The sequence below is a fragment of the Ictidomys tridecemlineatus genome, chromosome 6, assembly GCF_052094955.1.
Source record: "Ictidomys tridecemlineatus isolate mIctTri1 chromosome 6, mIctTri1.hap1, whole genome shotgun sequence".
Lineage (NCBI taxonomy): Eukaryota > Metazoa > Chordata > Mammalia > Rodentia > Sciuridae > Ictidomys > Ictidomys tridecemlineatus.
Window position 1 is genome coordinate 155,516,378 of NC_135482.1, and position 23,670 is coordinate 155,540,047.

Sequence of the window (23,670 nt, forward strand, 5' to 3'; positions counted from 1 at the left end):
AATATGGCCATTGTGACAATATTAATTCTTTCTAGCCAAGAACATGGGAGATAGAAGGACTTTTTCAATGTTTCTTTAGTATTTGTAGTTTTTATTGTAGAGGACTTTCACCTACTTTGGGTATTCTAAATATAGAATCATGTCATTGGCAAATAGGGACAGTTTGAGCTCTCCTTTTCCTATTTGTATCCTCTTAATATTTTTCTTATGGTCAGAGTTTGAAGGACTATGTTGAATGGAAGAAATGAAAGAGAGCATCCCTGTCTGGTTCCAGTTTTTAGAGGAAATGCTTTCATTTTTTTCTCCATTTAGAATGATGTTGGCTTTAGGTTTAGCATATGTAGCTTTTACAATGTTGTGGTGTTCCTGCTATCCCTAGATTTTGTAGTTTTTTGAACATGAATGGATGCTGTATTTTGTCAAACGTTTTTTTTTTTTTTTTGCATCTATTGAGATAATCATGTGGTTCTTGTCTTCAAGTCTATTGATGTGATAAATTACATTTCTTGATTTCTGTATGTTGAACCAACCTTGCATCCCTGGGATGAACACCACTTGATCATGGCACACTATCTTTAAAATATGTTTTTGATGTGATTTGCCAGTATTTTATTAAGAATTTTTGCATCTATGTTTGTGGTGATATCAGAGTGATACTAGCTTTATAGAATAATTTTGGAAAGGTTTCCTCCTTCTATTTCATGGAATAATTTTATGAGGATTGGTGTTAGTTATTCTTTGTAGGTCTGATAGAACTTGGCTGAGAATCTGTTGAACTTGGCTGAGAATCTGTTTTTGTTGTTGTTGTTGGTGGTGGTGGTGTAAGTGGTGTTGGTGGTGGAGTTAGAGGACAAAAGGCAGGCAGTGTAGATAATAAATAATTGGGTCCAACTGGGGAGATGGTGGGGGCTGGTTTGAAAGGAAATGAAATTAAATACTAATACCTCTAGATCGCTTCCTCCTCTTCCCCACCTGCTGTCAAGGTAACCTACCTCCAGGGAATTGTTCCTTCCTTCAGGAACTCTCAATGAATGCTCCCTTGTTGCCTGGTCCCCTGGGTGGCTTTGTTACCCACCTTGGAGCACTCTACCTTTGGCCCACCATGAGTCACTGTGGTCATAAGTCATGTATGCAGGATGGGAGAGAGACCATGAGAACAAAGGAATTCTAAGCTGTATAATTTTAGTGGTTCAGAAGGAAATGCCTGATTTCTCTTTGTTCATAGTCTGTAGAGATTTCCCCATGCTCCATTAACTTCTTTGACCACAAAAAGGGAGATAGGGAGATTTATACCCACAAGAAGAGCAAACTCTTTATTCCAGCCTTTTCCCCTAGTCTTGTTCTGCTGCCAAACATGGTCTCAATACCAACTCTCTGATAGAGAATCATGGCCATCAGACTGAAATATAAATTAGAATGCCATTCTACAGCTCAGCCTGTTCTATAAAAAGGAAAAAAAAAATAATCCAAGGTTCCAATATGCAAGCCTAACGACTTTTCAGACCTTGTTTAAAAAACCCAAATTGTGTCAAAAAGGTAAATTAGACTAAGCTATGATCCCTCATTCTAAATGAGGCCAAATTTTCCCTCCCAAAAGTTCATTAACTAGTTCAACACAGATAAAGATTTATTTCAAACAGGGTCCCATGTTCTCCCAGGGATTCATAATTCATGTGGTAAGGGAGGATAATCCAGAGGCTTGAATCTTTTTCATGGCCACTCCTGAAAAAGCACATGAGTCATGACCAAATTTGTAAGGCAGCAGTTAAATCCAGAGGTCATACATGGAAGGAAGGGCAGAAACTGCTGACTTCTAGAGGCTCTGGGACATACTCTAGCCAAAGAGATAATTCCTTGGTGCCTGCATTTACGGGTCCTGTTTTCTTTTGCTAGGTTGTGTTCATGTTGTTCAGGAAGGGAGCCTCATCATCAAAAGTAATGAGAGATGATGTCTCATAATTTTCTGCATCCAAACCTGGCCTGATTACCAACTCAGGAAATTTAAAAAAATGGTTAAAATGCTGTATACATGAGGTTTTACTCAAAACAGCAGCCTCCTTTGCTTAGCTTTTAACAGATCTCTATTTTGCCAAGGCCTGCATTGAAATGTAAAATTGTGGAGGCCTGCAGAGTTCACAAATGCTTGCAGATTTGGGACCAGAAGGGAAAAAAAGTGTGTCACTTTTAAATTCAAGCTGCTTGTGGCTTTCTCAACAAGTTTCTCCCTAAACACTTCAGCACAGGGAGGGAAAAATGAAATGGTCAAGACTTTTTTACCTTGAAAATTTTTACCTAAGAATTTCAAGACTCTCTCTCATTCTTTCAATATCAGAACTCACTCTAATCTAAGCCAAAAGTAAACTCTGGTCTGATAAAAATGTTCTGCATGGTCATTTTCTAGAGTAATTAAACAGCTGTGTCATTTTTTAAGAACTATTTTTTTTTTTTAAATTCTATATTTGAGCTTATGGTCTTATGGCTTCTGCATGCCTAAATTAAAATATTTTCTGATCAGTTTTATTTCATCTAATTATAGAGTTTTTACACTGCCATTGTTGAGAGGCCAATTGCAGGGGTTAGCTCTCAAATTCCTTGGGAAATTTCTTCTTACAAGATCCTAAGTAGGACATAGACATGATGATGTTGGGAATAAGTCTAATAAATAATATAGGCTTTAATAAACATCTGTAGCATTGCAGTGGAGATATGCCTCCAAAAAGCTACAATATCTGTGTTTCTTGTCTGTTTTGTATATGTGTACACACTTGTCTTGTATATTGTGTTGTGTCTACATATGCTTGTGTCCATACATTATGTACATGGTATCAGAATTGGCATATAGATAAATGAGTGCTCATAAATTAAAATTTAAATGAGAAATGGATCCAAAACCCTTCAGTTCAAGTGCCTTAAAAAGGGGTTCAAGTAGGTAAATAGATGAGAGTAAAGATCTCTTTAAAATTCTTAACTCACAAGTTTTTCTAGTTGGTCAGAGTGTTGGTTTTATAAAATGTCTAGAATGTAATATCCATTGTTTCTAAGAATTTTCTTCAACAAGGAAGAGATGGTTAGTGCTGTTCACTACACTTGTCTGATATATTTGTTTTTACAATTAAAATAAATTAGATTTCACATCAGTGGGATTAATAACCATAAATGTGTTTGTTAGAGGCATTTGATTAATTTACAAAGTTAAAGTGTTAACTGCTAAATATAAAATCAAGTGCTCTTAACTTCTTAAATTCCATAAGGTAATATATTTAAATATTTTATGTGTGTTCATAAGTAGGTAAATGAAAAAAATGTTTAGGATTGCTTTATTTCTGTGTCTTCACTAAAACAATGTTACTAAGTGTTAGGGTTCTAGCTGGTGTAATTTATATACAAAGAATACAAAAAGTTTCAGCTGGGTTTCAATTAAAGTACCATAAAAACATAAAATATTAAAGTGGAGTAATTTGTCTAAATTCAAAAATTTCATAAAAATTCTTTCAGAATGTAAATTTTAAAAATGATCAATCTAGGAAAGTGATATTAGAAGGTTCTGGGTGTGGAAATATATTTTAATATGGAAAGTAGAAGGAAAATGTTTCTGGATAAGAAAATGTTTTTGTGGTAAAGGAAAAAGTTGTAAAATGTCTAAGCAAGTTACAAAAGGAAAGTAAATTACAAAAAAGTTTGTTGTAACTAAGTTGGTTGTATATAAGTAACACAATCAGTTAAAGCTAGTCAAGGTTTTTCCCTAAGGTCAAATGTTAATGTACTGAATTAAACCAAAGTTTAATTCTCTAAGGGTTGAAGCAACAAGGATTTCTTAAAATATTAATCTGTTCTTATCTATCAAGATAATTTCTTGTGTTGTTAAGTTTTATTATTTAAAGCAAGTAGTCTTAAAGTATTTAGAGTTTGTACAACTCTAGTTAAACAGCAACTGTTATTTTAGGGTATTACACCCCCTTATTGAGTTTAAATTTTTCTTAAAAAGCTAAACTTGGTTAATATAAGAACATCAGTGTAATAATGGGATTGTTACTGGCTTCTTTGTCATATATCCGAAGTATATGTCTTAGAGAAACATTTTAACAAACTTCAATTTTTCAAGCTAAAGTTTAAAGTAAAAGTTTGGGATTATAAAATTGTGTTCCTTGGTTCACAGCTGTTGTGCAAGTTCAGTATATTTTTGTTCTTGTTGATTTCATTGTGTGTTTTCCTTGTGAACTTTAACTGTTGTCTGTTAGTGTCTTACAGAAATACAACTTCTACTATAACAACCTAAGTAATTTGAAGTAATAAACCATCATCTATAGATAGACAGAAACTTCCAGTACTAATATAGACCCCAATTAAAAAGAAGGTGTAAATAAATGTAAAGTTACAGACATTAAAGTTAAAACTCAGTACTCTTACTTTAAGGCTCATAAAGCAAAGATTAAGAGGTAAAAGGGCCAAGAAAAAAGTAGCCAATATTTGACTCTTGCCCTCTAAGTCAGCTTAAACCCAGGGAATAAGGGGTCTTCTCTAAGGGCTTTGCAACTCTGGGCCACATGACCTTCCAATCAGGTGAATCACTGAGACCCTTTAGAACAGAAAACCAGTGCACATGCTGCAAAGTAAGAGGATCATTGAAGAATGAAATGCCTAATGCTTCCAAGGGAAGGCACATGGTAACCAAGACCTTGACCTATCTTGGCAGATTGCACTAGAGAACTAAGAGACTTTTCTCCAGTTCACCAAGAGTGACCCCCTGAGGATATTCAGCTGACTTTTAACAACAGATAGGAATAAGGTCAATTTGACCATCTTGACCTTAAATACCTAGCAAAAACAGTTATAGCCAAAGCATAGCCATTCCTGGGCACTTAAAATGAGAAATAATAGTTTTTCTATAACTTAAGGTACACATGGACTAGGCCCTACAAAAGAGGGATTCTTAAACAGGAGTGCCTGATAACTACCAAAAGAGACTATCAAAGTCAGAATTTTTAGTCAATAGTCGATTTAAGGCCTATAAATCTTCATGACCTCCTACAAAGGCTTACTTAATTAGTGTTTGCTAATAAGATTACCTAGCTCTAAGTAAAGGGATTTATACTAAGCACAGAGGTTATGACAATAAAAAAATTTCATAAAAATCAGATGACAATACATAGCTTAACTACATTTTATTGGAGCATCTGTGACATTATAAAAACTAAGTGTTTTTTTTCCATTCCTGATAACTCTGGCAATGTCAAGGATTTACATTTCCAAATAGAGGACATGTCCTTACCAACATTATGGGAACAACTTCTCACCTCCTGGTGAGAAATTACTGGTTTCTATCATTATCATGATATTCATTGAAATGCTCCAGATGCAGCAACATTTATTTTGTATTAATATCATTCCAGTAATGATGACTTTTTGTTTCTCTCATAGAAGCACCCACCCCACAGATGACCTTACAAACTGTTCTTTCTGAACCAGGCTTTTGCCATGAGCCCCTCAAATGACCCAAAACATTTCTAAGAGGGAAACCCAAACTACTTGTTCCATATTAGCTCCTCTCAGCTTGAAGCAGCCAATGTGGTCATTGTCCATTTTCCTCTAACTGCACTTAGAGCTGCATTCTCAGAGGGGGAACTGAAGCCAGGGCACAAAAGGCAGTCAGTGCAGATAATAAATAATTGGGTACAACTGGGGAGATAGGGGCTGGTTTGAAAGGAAAGGAAATCAAATATTAATACCTCCATAACCCTTCCCCTTCTTCCCCACCTGTTGTCAAAGTGACCTGCCTCTAGGAAATTGTTCCTCCCTACAGGGGCTGTTAATAAATGCTCCCTTCCTGCCTGGATCCCTGGGTGGCTTTGTTCCCACTCTTGGATCACTCTAACTTTGGACCACCTTTTGGTTAAGAGTCACTTTGGTCACAAATCACACACGCAGGAATTGGTTGGGGGGGAGAGGCCATGAGAACAAAGGAATTCTAAAATGTATATAAGGGGCAGGAAACCCCCACTTCCTCAGATAGCAGCTCTGGATCCTCTTCTTCCTCCCAGAAGTCTGTCTATTCCATCCTTTAAATAAAACTTGTTTTCTATGCTTGCTTTGGCATTTCTTGGGTATTCAATCTCCAATATCTGGGGAAATTGATTAATTCTCATCACTGGTGGTATCACTGGGAAGACTTGATGGCATCTTCAATTTCATTGCTTGAATTTGATCTGTTTAAATTTTCTATGTCCTCCTGATTCATTTTGGGTATGTCATATGTCTCTATAAATTTTTGTCTTCAATATTTTCTATTTTACTGGAGTATAAATTTTCATTGTGACATTTCCTTTTTCATCACAAATTTTAGCAATTTGAGTTTGCTGTCTCTTTATTAGCTTTGTTAAGAGTTTGGTTTTGTTGATTTATTGGATTGTTTCTTTTGTTTCACTTTCACTGATTTCAGCTCTGATTTTAATTATTTCCTTGTTCTGTTTTTGATGTTAATTTGTTCTTTTTCTAGGGCTTTGAGATATAATGTTATGTTAGGTTGAGTTTCTATTCTTTTAATGAATGAGCTCAATGCAATGAACATTCCTCTTAGTGCTGCCTTCTTAGTGTCCCAGAGATTTTGATATGTTGTGTCACTATTCTCATTTACCTCTAAGTATTTTTTATTTCATCCTTGACTACTTCTGCTATCCACTGGCCATTCACTAGTGTATTTACTTTCCAGGTGTTACAGTAATTTCTATTTTTTATTTTATCATTTCTAATTTCATTCTATTATGATCAGAGACTACAAGGTATCATCTTTATTTTTTGTATTTGCTAATAGTTGCTTTGTGACCTAAGAGATAGTTTATTTTAGAGAGGATCCACGTGATGCTGAGAAAAGTATATTCAGTCATTCAAGGGTAAAAGATTCTATATATACCTATTAAGTCTAAATTATTAATTAATAGTTGTATGTTTTAGTTCTATAGCTTTTTAAAAATTTTTTTTTAGTTTTTGCCTGGAGAATCTACCCAGTGATGAGAGGTGTGTTAAAGTCACTCAGTCACCCGGTATTATTGTGTTGTGGTCTAGTTGATTCTTGAAGTTGATAAGGGTTTGTATGATGTATGTAGATACTCACTGTTTGGGGTATAAATATTTATAATTGTTTTGTTTTGTCAATGTGTAATTCCCTTAAGCAGTTCAAATGTCTTTCTTTGTCCCTTCTGATTAACTCTGCCTTGAAGTCTACTTTATCTGATATGGTGATAGAAACTCCAGCTTGTTTTCTAGATCCATATGAATGATATGCTTTCTTTGCAATCCTTTTATCTTCAGTCTATGAATGTCTGCCCATAAGGTAAGTTTCTTGGAGACAGCCTAATCAGTCAGTCCATATTTTTTGATTGATATTAAGTAATTTACATTCATTGTTATTATTGAGAAATGATTTTTATTTCCTGTCATATTGATTTATATCTGGTTTTTAATTTGAGTTAGTTCTTCCTTTGAATGACTATTCTTCTAGTGTAGTTTCTCCCTTTGCTGGTTTTCACTTTTATTTTTCATTTCTTCTTCATGAAATACCTTATTGAGTATTGTGAATTTGTGAATTCTTTTTAGCTTTGTTTTCATCATAGGTTTTTATTTTATTGTAAATTCTGAAGCTTAATTTTGCTGGGTATAGTATTCTTGGCTGGCATCCATTTTCTTTCAGAGCTAGGTATATATTATTCTAAGATGTCCTGGCATTGAGGATCTGAGTTGAGCAATAAGCCAAGATTCAGACTGGTTGCCCTCTAAATGTTACCAGTCATTTTTCTCTGGTAGCCTTTAAAATTCTATCTTTATCCTGTATGTTAGGCATTTTCACACTAATGTGCTGTAACTGTGTATATTTTGGGTCCTGTAAGCCTTCTATATTTGATTTTCCATTTCAGGACTTTTCTGATATTATTTCATTGAAAAGATTGTGCATGCCTTTCATTTGTCTTTCCAAGCCTTCATCTATCCCAATAAATCTTAAATTTGTTCTTTTCAAATTATCCCATATTTCTTGGAAATTCTGTTCATGCTCTCTTAACATCTTTTATCCATGGTCAACTTTATTTTCAAGAGTATATATTTTTGTTTTCATTGCCTGAAACTGTCTTCCAAGTGATCTAGTATTTGGTGTATTGATTCCTTCATTTTGAGGATTTCTGCTCAATTTTTTTTCAGCATCTCTCTTTATTGAAGTGATCTTTCATTCTCTATATTTTCCTGATTTTACTCCTTACATTGTCTTTTGCCTGCCAGATCATTTTAACTATGTACATTCTAAACTATCTGACACTATGATGTTGATGGATTCTGTTATTGGAGTATCATGGTTTATTTGGGGCAATTTGTTCCCTTGCTTTTTTCTACCCATCTAAAAGTATGGGTCTGGGACAATAGAGTTTCTACCCTGTGGACTTATATTGTCCCTAAAGTTTTCCAGTACTTCATATTTTAGGGGGAGACAAATAATAAAAACAACCAATACAAACAATATACTACATTAAAACAAATACTTCCTGCTTTGTCATTCACAACATTAATCATCACAACAAACAGAAATGATGTGGTCAGTTATTGCCCACAGGAAAAACAGTAAGTTTACATAAGTGTTTACAATTTTAAGTGTCGATCAGTGATAGATAAGAAGTGATATAGGATGTGATGACTGTGAGGTAGGAGGAAAGAAAGCAGTAGTAAAAAATAAATCATGAAAGAGATGAATAAAGATTGGCTGTTATCAGAGGAAAAGAGAGAAAGGGAAACAGAAGAGAGAAAAAATGATATGTTCTAATCAAACATCTTAGTCTTCAAAATACTGATTCATGAAAATAAATGCCTTCAAAAAAAGCTAGCAATGAGAAAAAAGAAACATACAAATATGTATAAGTGTCCATGAACCATTCAAGTCACAATTGAACAGAGAGCAGAAAATAGGGGGAAAAAAGATCTCAATGAAAACTTTTTTACACTGGGGTTAAAAGATTCTTGGCTTTCTTTGTCCGGAGTGTTAGGCGGGGTTACTGAAGTGTGAAGGGAAATCCCATAGGCCTGGCTCCTGGTTGGCAGAGTTGAGATTTAGGTAACCTCCAGGTTCCTCATTGGATGGTGATTGTTCTAAAGATTTTAAATCAGTACACTTCCAGAGCTAAGCAGTTGCCAGATTACACTGGGGGACTATCTCCTAGGAAAAACACCTGGGTTTCACTTGTGTAGTGGAGGGGCAAAACTTTGTTCCTCTCAGTCAGTCATGAACTTTGTGTTTTCTGGACTTTTGGGTTCAGACTCTGAACCATTTCCTACAACACCCTTTCAAACTCCCAGCCATGTGCATCTCTCCCAGTCAGGCCTGTCTTTTAGCCAATTATTCAAGCAGCCAGTCTGGAGGAGAGGGGAAGTTGGGTGGATTTCCCTGACCCATATTTCTGTTTATAAACCCCTCTCCACATTTTATTTTCTCCTAGTCACTTAGGCACACTCTATGTAAACATAATATGGGTTTGCCAGACATGTATTTAGAAACAGGCACAGTTGCCAGGATTCAGTTCCTCATTTGCCCATCTTCTGCACCAGAGCTGCAAAATGCTTCCTTCCTCTGTTCCCTGACATCTGGGAGAGATGCAACTTCTTTCCTACACAAGGATATTGTGCAGGACACTTTTCAGGTTAGTTGGGACAGTGTCTTTGATTCCTGACAAACCTTAGACTTCCTAAAAATGTGGGTTCCTTTAATAGATGTATCCCTCCACTATTTTAATGCAGGGGGGGATCTTCACCAGTAGGTACCAACTGCCAGTAGCAAGATCTGCTTTGAATACACAAAATGAATTCCCAGTTAAGTGCCTTCTTCTCTTGTTGTATAGCTGATTTCTTGGTTTCACACCATGAAGCAACTAGTATAGTGATCTTCTCTGATGTACCATTATGAATTGTGTAAGAATATTACCTTTTAAGGGCATGGTAAACAGTGTTTTGTGTTTGTGGTTTTTGAGTTTCTTGTATTGTAAACAACACTTGGAAATACTGATGATAAAATGATAGAATATCATGTATTAGTTTCAAGATACTCCAGGGAGATCTTGAACCACTGTCTTCTTGTAGTTGCAGGGGTCATCTTCACAGGATAATTGTATGTTTTTCTCTACTTGAAAAAGTCCATAATAAAGAGTTAAAGAAAAATTTTCCATCTTAGGACCTTTATGTATTTAGATTTCTTCCTCCCCTTTTTTCACTCTTGCTCACCTCCTCTGGATTTCAACCATCCTATGGTATTATCATTTTCTTAGACTAGGAATCTTCTCTACAGTATTTAATACAGGGATATGGTTTTCTAATTCTTTTCTCCATATTTTATCTCCTCTCTTATATTCACTAATTCAGCTGTCTTATTACCAAGGCCCCTTGATCTCATTCCCCTGGAGGGCGATGGTCCTCAACAGAACCAGGCTCCTTATCACTAGTGGCACTCAGAGAAGGGTTGCATACTTGTGTCCAAGCACCTGGACAAGGTGCAAGGCTTACCTCTCTCCCTGCAAGTGATCTGTGTGCCAGAACAACCTGCTTATCCACTGAGACAAACATTCAGACTGGATAATTATCTGTGAAGAACTGAGGGGGCAATTATAGCAACTGGCTAGCTGGGGAGGGAAGAATGACACATATTAATAATTTGATTCTTTTCCTAAATGGATACTTTACTATTAATATGAAACATAGAGCAATTATTTTAATTCTAACATGACTTTTCATTATAGTATAATTTTCCTTCTGCCTCTTTTTGAGAAATTCCTCTAAAATAGTTATCTGTCCTAATAATCTCTCTGAGAGGAAGGGAGAGGGAAGTCTCCAGTTTCCAGAAGAGCAAATTCAGGCTCAGCAAGTATAAATAAACTGTCTGAGGTCACCTGGGAAGCCAGCAGGCTACACTTCTGCCTCTCAAACCCATCCTGAGGCTCACAGTCTTTCCTGAGGGCATGGCTGGCCGAGACATGCATTTCTGTCCCTATTGTTCTGTACTGTTTACTTGCAGGATGTGAAAGCACAGCATGTAATGAAATACCAGATGTTCTATGTGGGAGGAATTTCATCATTCACATGCACTTGAGCATGCCTTTTTCTAACTGCGCCCAACTCCTTTCATTGGGCACAAAAATATAAATCTGTTTCCCAAAGTGCTACCAAGTCCCTCAGAAAGGATATATTGTTTGTTCTTTTGGTGTTTTCTCAATTAGCTGAAGAACGTACATGGAAGTCTAGTGAAAGTATCTAGTGGACTCTTCTTATTTTTTAGATGGGGTAATGAAGTGGCCTAAACAGCTGTGGAACATCTGAAGACCACAGGCTGCTTGGCCTGGTTTCAAAGACCCCACATGTCAACAAGGCTTCCCCAACCAACTTCATTGCTCTTCTCTCCCCAGCTCTTACCTTTTTTCCCTATGTAGGCAAGCTGGTTCTCTCCATCATCAATATTGTACATTCTGTTCTGGTGCCTCTGTTCATTTAGCTTTGTTTCATTTCCAAATCCTGGCAGAGGATGGGTGCTACCTCATTTCGGACCACTGATCTTGCCATTGTCTGCATAGCTGGAGGGAACAGTCTCTGTACCTCGTGAGTTTAGCACCTAACAATGTGTATGCATGTGTGAATGTATGCGTGTGTACACACCTGTGTATATGCATACATGTAAGTGTACATGTGTGTGTAAAAATGTGTGTGTTAGTCAGAAGCACTGTTGTAGATGTGAAGTGAACACTTACTCTGTTGAAATGCTCTCTGGCCCATCTCTCTTGCAGCTCTCTTGATCTCCTCTGGAACCACGTCATCCTCAGCTTCAGAGACCTGGTACACTGTGTGACCTGCATCCAGCCGATAAGGACCTCCTTTTCTCCCAAGACCTGCAGTGTCTCTTCCTCCTGGAAAGAAACAAGGAAAATCCAGATGGTAAGTCTGAACCTGACCACAAAACAAAAATTAGATTATGATTTTAAGATAGTTCTGAGAAGTATCCAGGCATGGTGGTGCACACCTGTAACCCAGTGGTTCAGGATCTGATAAGGACCTCTTTTCCCTCCCAGACTTGCAGTGTGTTCCCCTGGAAAGAAACAAGGAAAATCAGATGGTAAGTCTGAAACTAAAAGTTAGATTACTGCTTTAAGATAGTTCTGTGATTAGCTAATTTTGCTTAGCATGATATTCTCCAACTCCATCCCAAGGCCAAATGTTTTCTTTGATATGTGGATGCTAATTCACAATAAGGGGGGCACTAGGGAAGAACAGAGTTACTTTAGATTAAGTAGAAGGGAGTGAAGGGAGAGGAGGGGAGGGGATATGGGGATAAGGAAGGACAGTGGAATAAAACATACATTATTACCTTATATACATAAATGACTGCAGGACTGATGTGACTTTATAACATGTACAATCAGAAAAATGAGAAATTGGGGCTGGGGATGTGGCTCAAGCGGTAGCGCGCTCGCCTGGCATGCGTGCGGCCCGGGTTCGATCCTCAGCACCACATACAAACAAAGATGTTGTGTCCGCCAAGAACTAAAAAATAAATATTAAAAAAAAAATTCTCTCTCTCTCTCTCTCTCTCTCTCTCTCTCTCTCTCCCCCTCTCTCCTCTCTCACTCTCTCTTTAAAAAAAAAAAAAGAAAAATGAGAAATTATATCCCATCTCTGTATGATACATAAAATTGTTATAAATGCATTCTACTGTCATGTATAACTAATTAAAACAAATTAAAAATTATAAAAAAGATAGTTCTGTGAGGTACATTAATTATATATATATATATAATTTATAAATAATATATATTCTATCATTATGTATACACTTATATATGCACATATAATTATTTGTATGATTGTGTATATAATTGTACATATATCATGTATACATATATATAGAGAATTTATATTTGTGTATATATAATATAAGTACAATTAACATTTAGTAACAATTAATATATACATGTGTATAATAAAGGCTTGAAATTATGGACACTTACTATATGTTTGCTAATTAAGCAACTCTTCCTTCACATGTTACCTTGTTTTCCCACAAGACATGAAACTACAGATAAAATTTCTTTTGTTTTGAAAACAATGAATAATAACACAGAGAAGTTAAGAGACCTAATGATGACTTCTACCTTAGCTAAGATCTGAAGCTAATTATTGTATCAATTTTTATTTTTAGCTTTGAATAATATACAATGGACAAACATTATTAGCTTCAGAAAAGTCATCCAATATAAATCCAAGTTTATGTACTGGTAGATATATGTCATATAATAATCCTCTATGAATGGTTTATGTAAAAAATGAAAATTAAATGGATATAAGTCTAGTAGGTAGTATTTTAAAAAGTGGTGGTAACATTGGCTACCTATGTTCCAAATGAAATTACTTTAAAATACTACACTGGCCAAGAATGGTGTTGCCCATCTGTAATCCCAGGGACTTGGAAGGCTGAGGCAGGAGGATCACAAGTTTAAAGCCAAATTCAGCAACTTGTTAAGGCTCTAAGCAACTTAGTGAGACTCTGTCTCAGAAGAAAAAATGAAAAGGGTTGGGAGTGTGGATTGGGAATATGGTTTTAAGATAGTGGATCTTGGGGTTGTTCAATCTTTGGTATCAATCAATCAATAAATCAATCAATAAAATGTTACATTGACCAAAGAAAATATATACATCTACTAGATATATTTGGTCTTTGGGCTACTGATTTATTACCTTTGCTTTATAAGAATCCTAATAACGAGTGTCTTTTATTCACTCACAGGTAACATGAGAACTCAGGATGACACTTCAGTATTGAGGAACAGTATTGTACAGTACAGTAAGTACATATTATATACTATACTAGTTAAGAAAGACTGCCTGAGTTTGAATCCTGGCCCCAACTCAATAGCTGTGTCTTTGGGGAAATTTTACTCAATGTCTCTTCAGTTATAAAGCAGGTATACTAATATGACTTACTTCATGGTACCTAGAAAAGTACCTGGCAAAAAAGAGCTATATAAATTATCAGTCTTATAATTATTATTTAAAATTTCCATAATAGAGGTAATTTCTAGATTTGTGAAATAGAAAATTTGAATGCTTTTAGACTTCGGTTAAATTATAATACATTTTTTCTCCTTTGAAACTTTATATGTCTAATAAATTAAAAAGGAACACTTAGCATGAACCACTTCCTTTATGAAAGTCTTTTGGGAACTACCATGACAACAGCCTATTAATTACAGCATCCTTTGACTGGAGCACATCTTAGTACATTTTTATTTAGAATTGGGTGGTGGAAAATTACTTCTTGGATTTGTGTGATTCCTGGCTACCATTCACAATCAGCCTGTGGCAGAAGGAACAGGAACTGGGTAGTGACACTGAGCTACTGATGGGAAGGTGTGTTTGGGACCTCATTCCCTTCCTCCAGAGGCTGTTCTTAGCTACGCGGGGAGGTGAACTGGAGCTCAGCACTTCTTAGGTGCTCAGAGGTCATCATTTGGGAGATAGGAGGAAAGGACTTGCAACTGGTAGAGGCTGATGTGAGTGAGGGCCAGAAGGAGTCACATGGCCCCTAGGGAAAGTCACCCTGGGGTACAAAGGTTATGAGTGGAGAGTTCTTCATGATTTCTACTTCCCAGAGCTTTCAATTTGTACTTTTAAGGTGAAAACTCTTGCTGGGCGTTCTGAGACTACAAGGAATAACCTTAAAGCTAAGCTTGGATGTCCCAAACCAGTCCATGAGTTAAGGGGCAAGGTAGGCAAGGGAGGTAGGCAAGGGAGGAGGACTTTGAGGACTTGTTGGGCCAGAGCTAAGTTCAATGTACAGAATTTTGAGGGAGAAAAATGACAAAGATAAAAAGACAACCTCAAGCCAAAGGCTCTTGATCAACTGAAAAGTAAAAAGGGAAACACAGGTATCATGTGGACAGATGTTGGAGCTAGCAGATGCAAGTTGAATAGTAAATAAGAACTTTCACTTGGGAGCAGTCCCCTGCTGGGGAGCCTATATCTGGCCTGCTAGTTCCTCAATGCATTCCATATGGATTAAATCTTGTTGGCTTGATACTACCTTCCAGATCAAAGGACATTTCTAAAAATAGCCTTTCTTTAAAGAGCTGCTTGATGAATAAACAGAACAGCCTGTTTGATAGCTCATTGTCTCAGCACAGAAACCCATTTCCTGCCCAGGCTGTCAAGGCCAAGAAGTGCAGACCATCCTCAAGGAAGGTGAAGCTTGAGTCCCTGCCAGCTCTCCTCAGGGCTCAGATAAGCTCAGGCAGTGTGCGGTCTGGCCCTATTCCTGTGGCCCAGCAGATGTGTTGGCTCCAGCTGCCCGAGGAAATAGGAAGACAGCAGTCATGGAACAATGGTACAGTCTGGCAGGCAAGAGGAAGGAACAGACTCGTTTGCTTACACATGGCATCCGTGCAAATGGCAACTAACTCTCCTCTTTCAAAATCTTGCATTCTCATCACACTCATTTTTGAGATATGGAAGATGAGGACTACTTCTTTTTGAAATCAGTTGCTTAAGAAAGAATATACTGTAGATTTCTGGCAGAAACCCAAGTGCACACAGTTTAAAAGAAGGGATTAACACTTGAATGGCTGTCGTTCTCAGGCCAGCCACTGAGCTCACTGCTTTACTATCAAATCTTTTTTCAGTCCAAACCATGACCTGGTGAGGCAGTTAGTATCTCCCTTTCACTAATGAGAATTGTGTTAGGTCTTAAAACGGCAGAGTTCTTTCTATGTCTTGATGTCACATTGGAGCCAAGGGTAAGATTGAATAATTGATTGAATAATTGATTGAATAATGGGGAAGGCAAAGAAGCACATCTAGCCCTTGAGCCTTCTGGGGACAGAGGTGGTACTGGCCTGATGGGAAGCCTGACCCACAAGAATGCCAAGTCCATGCTATCAACCTGTTCCATACCCCAAGTATTACCACCCACATGGAGTATGTTGTCTGGGTCCTTCTTCCCTTGTGGGAGCTCACATCTTCATTACTACCTATGTTGATTCTTATCTAAAAAATCTAAAAATGAAGAAACATTTTCACTATCCTGGGACCAAAACCAGTAACTGCACGACTGAAAGAATTCTTTTCCTGCAAGTCCTTAAGGTATCTCATAATCTATCACAGACGTGACAGATGCTATTTGTGTCTGGCAAAAATTTAATTAAATTTAACTTTCATCCCTTTGGGAAGGAGATGAAGTAAAATTTTAAGAAATTCTTTGAGCTGGGTTTTAGCTTCATAATTCTCCTGGTGCAGAATGTGCTGTGAATATTTAAAAAAGGATGAGATAGGGAAAATGGTAAACTCACCACCTCATTGATGAAGCTCACCCCATAAACATGTATTTACTCATTTCATTTTTAAAGAAATTCCACTACTTTGAGAGATGTAGCTTTATATAAAATGTACAGGAAACAAAAACATAAAATGCATATACTAAAAGTTACTAGTAGATGACATGGCCAGACACACACGACAAAGAACCGACTACAATTCTGTTATAGTATTTTGCAGCTTTTCTAATTTGCCTTTCCTTTTAACACTGAATTTATGATTCATGCAATTCAAACAGAGTGAGTCTCAAAGTTCTCTCCTGTGAGAGCTTTTCCTATTTCCAAAGTTATTTAATTTCTTTTTAAATAACATACTAGAATGGGGAATGGTGTTCAGAACAGTTCTTGCAATAAAACTGTCATTGCTTGGACCATTTTTGAAACTTCCCCTGCCACTTTACCCAGCACTGACCTCCTGTGGTTGATTCACTGGTTCCAAATCTGGTAAATAAGGTGACCAGTTGGGGTTTTAGTCAAAACCAGGTGCAATTAAATAATGACACTAGTTTTCTTATATGGGTTTGACTCTTATACAAGCCAATTATAAAGGAGAAGTTCCAAAAATGATCTTAGCAGTGACAATTTTATTGAAAGAATTGTTCTGAATATCATTCCTCACTGTGGTGTGTGTGTGTGTGTGTGTGTGTGTGTGTGTGTGTGTGTTTGTATGTGCATATTCTGGCATGTTATTTAAAAATAAAAGAATTTTGGAAGAGGTATGTAAAGCAAATTCCAATGTGTCTTGTACTTTCATCAAACATTATTTACCTGTTTTAGACATTTCACACACTCCAGTCTCCTCTGAGAGAATAGCCTTTGAAGTCCTAAAATTGATGGCCCAAAGCAAAAGAAAAAACACTACCAATAGCCTCCACAGTTACTTCTAAAATTATGCTTTAGAAGTTGCAAAGACACTGTAGTAGCCATCGGGGATAAATTGGGTAAAAGGAACTAGCATGTTCTTTGTCACGTGTATGTCTGGCCATGTCATCTATTAGGAAATGGAATTGCTTGTGTTGTCCACAAGGTAGCCCCAACTGACCTCAAAGTGGGGGCCTAGACATGTTGGAAACTAATTCTTGACAAAAACAATTGTTAGCCAAACCCTGATTTATTTCAAAGAAATACATACCATAAAATTCCAGGAACATTTAATTAAAAGCAAGGCATCTGGGGAGTTGATCTAATTTGGGGTCATCTCATGAATGCTATTGTATTCAAATGTGGAAGTTCTGTGTTTGGGATTGGGGTCTACAAACTTCATGATTGTGATATCCTTGTTGACTAGGAAGTTTCTGTACAAAGACACAGATACCTAGCTACTGGGAAACTCCTGGGCAAAAGCACAGGATGTCTGGCTGCCATAGTATTGTCCTTCACAAGTCTACCCTGCTTCCCTGACCTAGGATGCCCAGCCATCTCCCTCTGAGGTAATAAGATTACTATGGAAAAGGTAGTGCCTGCATAGTTATGTCCTTGAGTGTGACAGGCTGTGTGTTTGTATTAACCTGGACCTTATCTAAGTTAGCTAGCACTTGTGTTAAAGAAATAGTAATTAGAATACAGTCATGGTAATGGGAGGTGTGTATTCTTTGAGTTAATAAACTCCCAGACAGGGAGGAGCAGACACTTCACTTCTGCACTTCTTCACCACTTCACTTCACCTCTCTGCTCCTCCTGTCTGCCTGCTTGTACTTTTGTGTCTGTAGCTCTGTTCTTTGTGCGCCTCCTCACAGGTAGTCCTCCACACTCAAGGAATATATTTCTCTAGGTGGATGGGAAGTTATGTTTCCTGATGCCTTTTCAAAGCCATTTTAGAGTATCTCTTACATGAATTAATAATGGTTAATACGACTATTAATCAAGGCAGGAAGGCTTGAATAGTTCAATTCAGGACAGAAACTAAAGGGGATACCAAGGAATGACTGTCATTTGAACAAGTTTATTTGATGGTGACAGATGTGTGCTATGGAGCTAGTAGTCATTCAGAAAGTTGTAATTGCTGTCTTTTGTCATGCATATGTTGAAAAGTATTTGCAATGCATTTCCCTTGAGAGGTGGTTTCATCTAGAAAAAAACTGAAGTAAGTCATTATAATGACAGAAATAGACACTACTGAATTCATTTAAGGGGATTAAAATTTTCTCTGAATCAGAAAATATCACTGCCCTTATGACTTTTGACAGAACCTGATACGTAAGCTAAACCTTTTGGTGTGTTTCCCATAGAGGACACACTCTACTTGCTTTTAGGTTAAGTGTACTGTGATCCTAAGAATAATTATCCTCTTACTTATGAATTAAAATGAAACAAACAACATCACGATCTAAAAATCATAAAAATGTTCCAAAGTAAAGCAACCCAAAGCCAGCACAGGGAAGGGACATGACGTGTAAAGCCCTGTAAGTCTAGGCAAGGCCCTTATATTTAGGCTCCTTCTTAAACTCATTGTTTTTAAAAAGTTATCAGTAAAATGATATAAATAGTCAAGATGTAATCCTGGGAGAATGCAGTCATTGATCTTTTTAAACAAAAACACTCCTGTGTCTGCTTGAGGTGTATCTTTTACTCATTGGAATACAGATATGCATGAAAAAGGATCTTTCCTTCTACTAAGACACTGTATAAGGGGAAGCAAAATAATAACATGTGGTAATAAAGGCCATCATAAGGTACTGACCACATCTGCCTGAATCATATTAGTATCTGAGGTTATTCTTATTCACAGATCAGTAAATTCTCTCATAGTTAGATAGGATAAAAGTCACATTAACATGTACTTAGGAATGATGAGCTTTCATATATTGTCAGCTGGCTTAAAAAATAAAAAGCTGGGGCTGGGGATGTGACTCAAGCGGTAGCGCGCTCGCCTGGCATGCGTGCGGCTCGGGTTCGATCCTCAGCACCACATACCAACAAAGATGTTGTTTCCGCCAAGAACTAAAAAAAATAAATAAATATAAAAAAAATAAATAAAAAGCTATTCATCAGTTTTTAAAAGACTCTGAACCTTTATGATGACAATGCAGGACAAAAATACCTTTGTCTCATAGGTAACTTTTCTAATTTTCATCTCTGGCAAAGCTATCAAATGTATACTTTATCTTTAGGTCTTACCTGGCCTATTGGTAACATTTGCTTTCAAATACTCAATGACCTCTTGCCCTCTTTAATCCCTCATCATCTCTACAAAGCAGAGAAGACTCTGACTTTTGATCATTATATCCACAAATTACATTGTAGCTGACATTCATACTAATAAAACTGATCCAAGCCGGCATTCGTTTTTTAAGTATTTATATTACTAACTGAAATTTGAAGTCTTTTTTTTTTCTTTTTTAGAAAGTCTAGGAATTAGAAAGGAGGCAGAGGTGTTAGGATGGGGCCTGGGCATATAAGGCCTTCTTTCTGGCCCTGAAAACAAATGCCTATTAGGTGATTTGTGACATTACAAGTGAGCAACAATGGCTCGTCCCTGGAGTGTCTTGTATAAGCCCTGTCTTCTGGTGTAGATAGGTTTCTATCCTTTCTCATGGGCTTCCTCAAGTCAGCCCACAACCTGTCCTCTTACTCTGGGCTGGAGCTCTCTGTCCACAGTTCCAACCCAAACCACTGGTCTTACCTTCCTACTTCTTTCTGCCTACAAACTCCCAAAGACTTATGTATGTGCTGATTTTTGGCACAAATGATGTGTTTGATAAATCTGTTTAATAAATATTTGAAGCTATAACTCAAAACATCCCCTGCCTTCTATTTCAATGTTTCTGGAATATTCTGTGCATCCTATGTTATCTGAGTTTACAGAGTCTCAGACAGAGTACCTTCTCACTGCAATGATGTTTCACTAGGAGCCAACAAAACGATGCAACAAAACTATGCAACAAAAACACCCAGTCCAAATTAACATGAAAGATTCCACAGGGGTGGTCTAAAAGGAGGGAAAAATGCCAATTTACAAATATTTGACTATTTTTTATTATCTGTTAATAGTAGCTAGCATAGTGGCTTCTACTCTCAGCTTTGTATATAATTGGCCCTTAATAAATATGTGCTAAATATGTCCCTGGGAGGCAGCTCAGCAACACAATATTAACAGTTTAACTTGAATACAACTTTCTCCATAATAAGTTATCATCTGAGTGCCTGGTGAGATTCTTTCCCGCCCTATCTGCCAGTCTATAATTGTCAGTCAGCAAACCACTGGTGAGCAGAGAGCCATCTTCTAACAGAATCAGGATACATGTATTCCTGTTGGCATTCATTTGTTCTTAAATTCCATCCTTACCAACACCTCAACTCAGTTTCTGGCCAGAACCCTTACTGAGACCTGGATGGGCTCCCTGCCATTACCTGTAAGTGTATAGAGATGGCTTTTCTCCTTGCTCCCTGGCCCAAACACAGCAGTTTGAATGGTTGTCCAAAATATTATAGGGTTGAAAAACCCATCGAAAGCCACTTCTCACTTGATTAAGGATACCTTGCTTATTTATTCTTTTTCTTCTTTTTAAATTCAATACGAACAAAAGAAAAAGATTTTTGGGAAATCTGGAAATATGGAATGATGGGATTAAGAGGCTGTTTCATGAGTTAAGATGCTATAGTTACAAATCTTTATGGGATGTGGTTGTCATCATGTGTAGGTGACTGTCAAAAACAAACGTTCACAACTCACAGATACCATGGACACCAATAGTTCACTGGCACAGAGATGTTCCTCTCTTGCTACCTCACAGGGTACATTCAGTATTCCAAACATTAACAGAAAAACAACTATTAATTAAATTCTAAAACAGCATGGGTGAAGAAAATTGTCAGGTTTTTGTATATTCTACCCTTTCTATTTTTGCCTCTTATTTTTAAACTTTTAAAGATTAATATTCTAATGCACCAATAAGAAAATGCAGGAAGAAAAAGAAGATGGTGAAGGGGAGCTAGGGGGTTATTCCTGATTTCCTCATAACAGAAAGAAGGCAGTTAAGGAAAAGCAGAATTGAGTTGGGTGATAAAATAAATGCTCTAAGACTCAATATTACAAAGTCTGAGATCTGGAGAGACTTGAAAATATGTTTCCAGAGTAGAAAATAAGTGCAAGTTCCCCAACTCTGAACCCAGACCAGAGTGAGGGAAGCAGGGAGAGAGAGAGAGAGAGAGAGAGAGAGAGAGAGAGAGAGAGAGAGAGAGAGAGAGAGAGAGATTGATTGGGAGCAGAAAAGCTCTAATGCTCAGTCACTTAAAAACATATGGAAAGGCAGAAAAAATTTAAGTATGACATGATCAGCAGTGTTCTTAAAGCAGATCAAATGGTTTAAAACCAAAATGTGAATAGAAAGCTGTGTCGGGGTACACAGCAAATTTGTGCAGTCTTCAGCTGACTAGTCATACTCCTAAATCTACAAGGCATCTACCCACTTCTGGACAGTAACAAATAAACCAGAAAGAAGTCCCTGCAGTGGGATCTTTTAAGAATCTGGATAGAAAGAACTTAGAAAGATTGCTACTAGTTGAAAATTTCAGAAACCCCTTCCCTCTCAACGTGAACAAGAGAGTGGGGTAGTGTGCCTAACCCCAGTGTTCTTCTCAGCTTTCTTGTGACCAAGAGAGAGATGGAAAACTCTGCATAGCTTCTGAGGAGAAGAAAGCACATCCATCAGGTTCCATACCAGCACCAACCACTACCATTGAGACCTAAGATGCATTAAGAGGGTCATTCTCCTTGATCACTGGGCCCAGACGGTAGGGAAAATGCCTAAATATCCAGTGATATAGAGGTCTGGTTCCTGAATGGTGGAAGCAGTTAGCAAAAGGCCACTAAAAGAAGTTGCATAAGTACTCCAGGAAGTTTAAGGGAAAGGTGCTAGGATCACTATCATAGCCAGAGGGAGATCAGTCAAGGTGGAAAGTTTCATGATTCAAGGCAGCTGGAAGCAACTGCACCAAGCTTACTCGCAGTCACAATTGATGAGTAAAAGGGCACTGGATGGACTCTGTACTAGCTGTAGTCAACAGAGGAAACTGATACCACTATTCATAACCTGGGGTAGCAGAAACTAGAAGCCTGGTGAACCACCCTAGTCTCTTTACTACAGAACTCCAGAGAGCAGCATAGGTTATGGGAATGCTTATACACCTTAGAACAACCATGGAAAATCAACAACCAGAGAATCTGTGCTTATAGACAGTCATAAGGGTCTATACCACCATGAAAAAGATCTTGTAGAGGGAATCAGGTACTCTGTGACCCACAGCAACCATAGGGACATTTCAGAGCCCTGCATCCTAAACTATAGCACACAAGAGAAACAACTAAGATGCAGCAATTGTTCATAGCAATTAGGAAAGTGGCTCCTGTGCCCCTGTAACTCTGGAGAGATTCATGACCAAAAAAAAAAATGATGGATATACTCAATGTCCAAATTCTAATGAAATCCAAACCAAGATTTTACAAGAATCTTTACACTTGGCATGATTTACTATAAGTAACTCTTTATTATATATATCACTCTTTAACTTGATTGATGGTTGATACTTTAGTACCCAATTTTGTACCTTCAACCCATTTGAATGTATTCCTTCTAATCGTTTAAAGCATTACTTTGAATAATTCTATCTGTGTTTTCCTAGTTCTAGTTTATATTTGCTCCTCATACCCCCTTATTTTCCCTCTCACACTGTTTGCTACTACCTCAAAAATCCCCTCCCATCTTTCTCCTTTCTACCTTAGTGTATATTATTATTTTCTATTTTTTCTCTTTCTTTCTTTTGTTTCTCTCTCCCCCATCCTTCTCCCCATACTTTTAAGCCTTACTTAATGTTATAGCAATTTCACTAAATTTAGTAATTATTTTTCAACCTATTCCAGAAATTTACTACAAGCTTATACCTGGACTTGAGGAACTGTGGAAAATAATATCAAGTTTTTTTTCTCTTTCATAAGATTGAATAGAATATGAGACTTGGCTCTGAAGTGACTCTAGTACATAGACTCAGTGGTGTCTCTCAAAGTGGTGCTAATATTGGGATTGGCAGAAGTTAAAGTATTAATATATGGATATTTGTTCAACCCAGGACTCTTAAGAAGCTCACAAAGTAGTTACTTGCTTAAAAGAAGAAGAGATAATTATACAATTGATTAGTAGACCAACAACATGAAAAAGGAAGGGCACAAACCACTCCAAACAGCTCATAATGCTTCAATGACTGACTCAATTGACACTACAGTGGAAGAAATGTCAGGAGAGAATTTAGAAAGTTCAAAATTAAAATATTCAATGAACTAAAAGAAGATGTAAGGACTGAA

The 23,670-nt window shown here is 37.1% G+C and overlaps 1 protein-coding gene and 1 long non-coding RNA gene across 3 annotated transcripts in view; one reads left to right on the forward strand and one right to left on the reverse strand.

Moving 5' to 3' along the window:
* Positions 1-23,670, forward strand: part of LOC144365062 (uncharacterized) — a 162,997-nt gene that overhangs the window by 72,839 nt on the left and 66,488 nt on the right. For both annotated transcript variants that reach the window (XR_013423338.1, XR_013423339.1), the window contains exons 2-4: positions 11,799-11,946; positions 12,081-12,124; positions 13,793-13,849. This is a non-coding gene — a long non-coding RNA (uncharacterized LOC144365062). The remainder of the gene's footprint in view (positions 1-11,798; positions 11,947-12,080; positions 12,125-13,792; positions 13,850-23,670) is intronic.
* The window catches only part of LOC120888434 (von Willebrand factor A domain-containing protein 8-like), a 183,708-nt gene that overhangs the window by 7,978 nt on the left and 152,060 nt on the right, over positions 1-23,670 (reverse strand). The window contains exon 6 of the mRNA XM_078015851.1: positions 11,763-11,918. Within this exon, the coding sequence (XP_077871977.1) occupies positions 11,763-11,918 (156 nt within the window). The remainder of the gene's footprint in view (positions 1-11,762; positions 11,919-23,670) is intronic.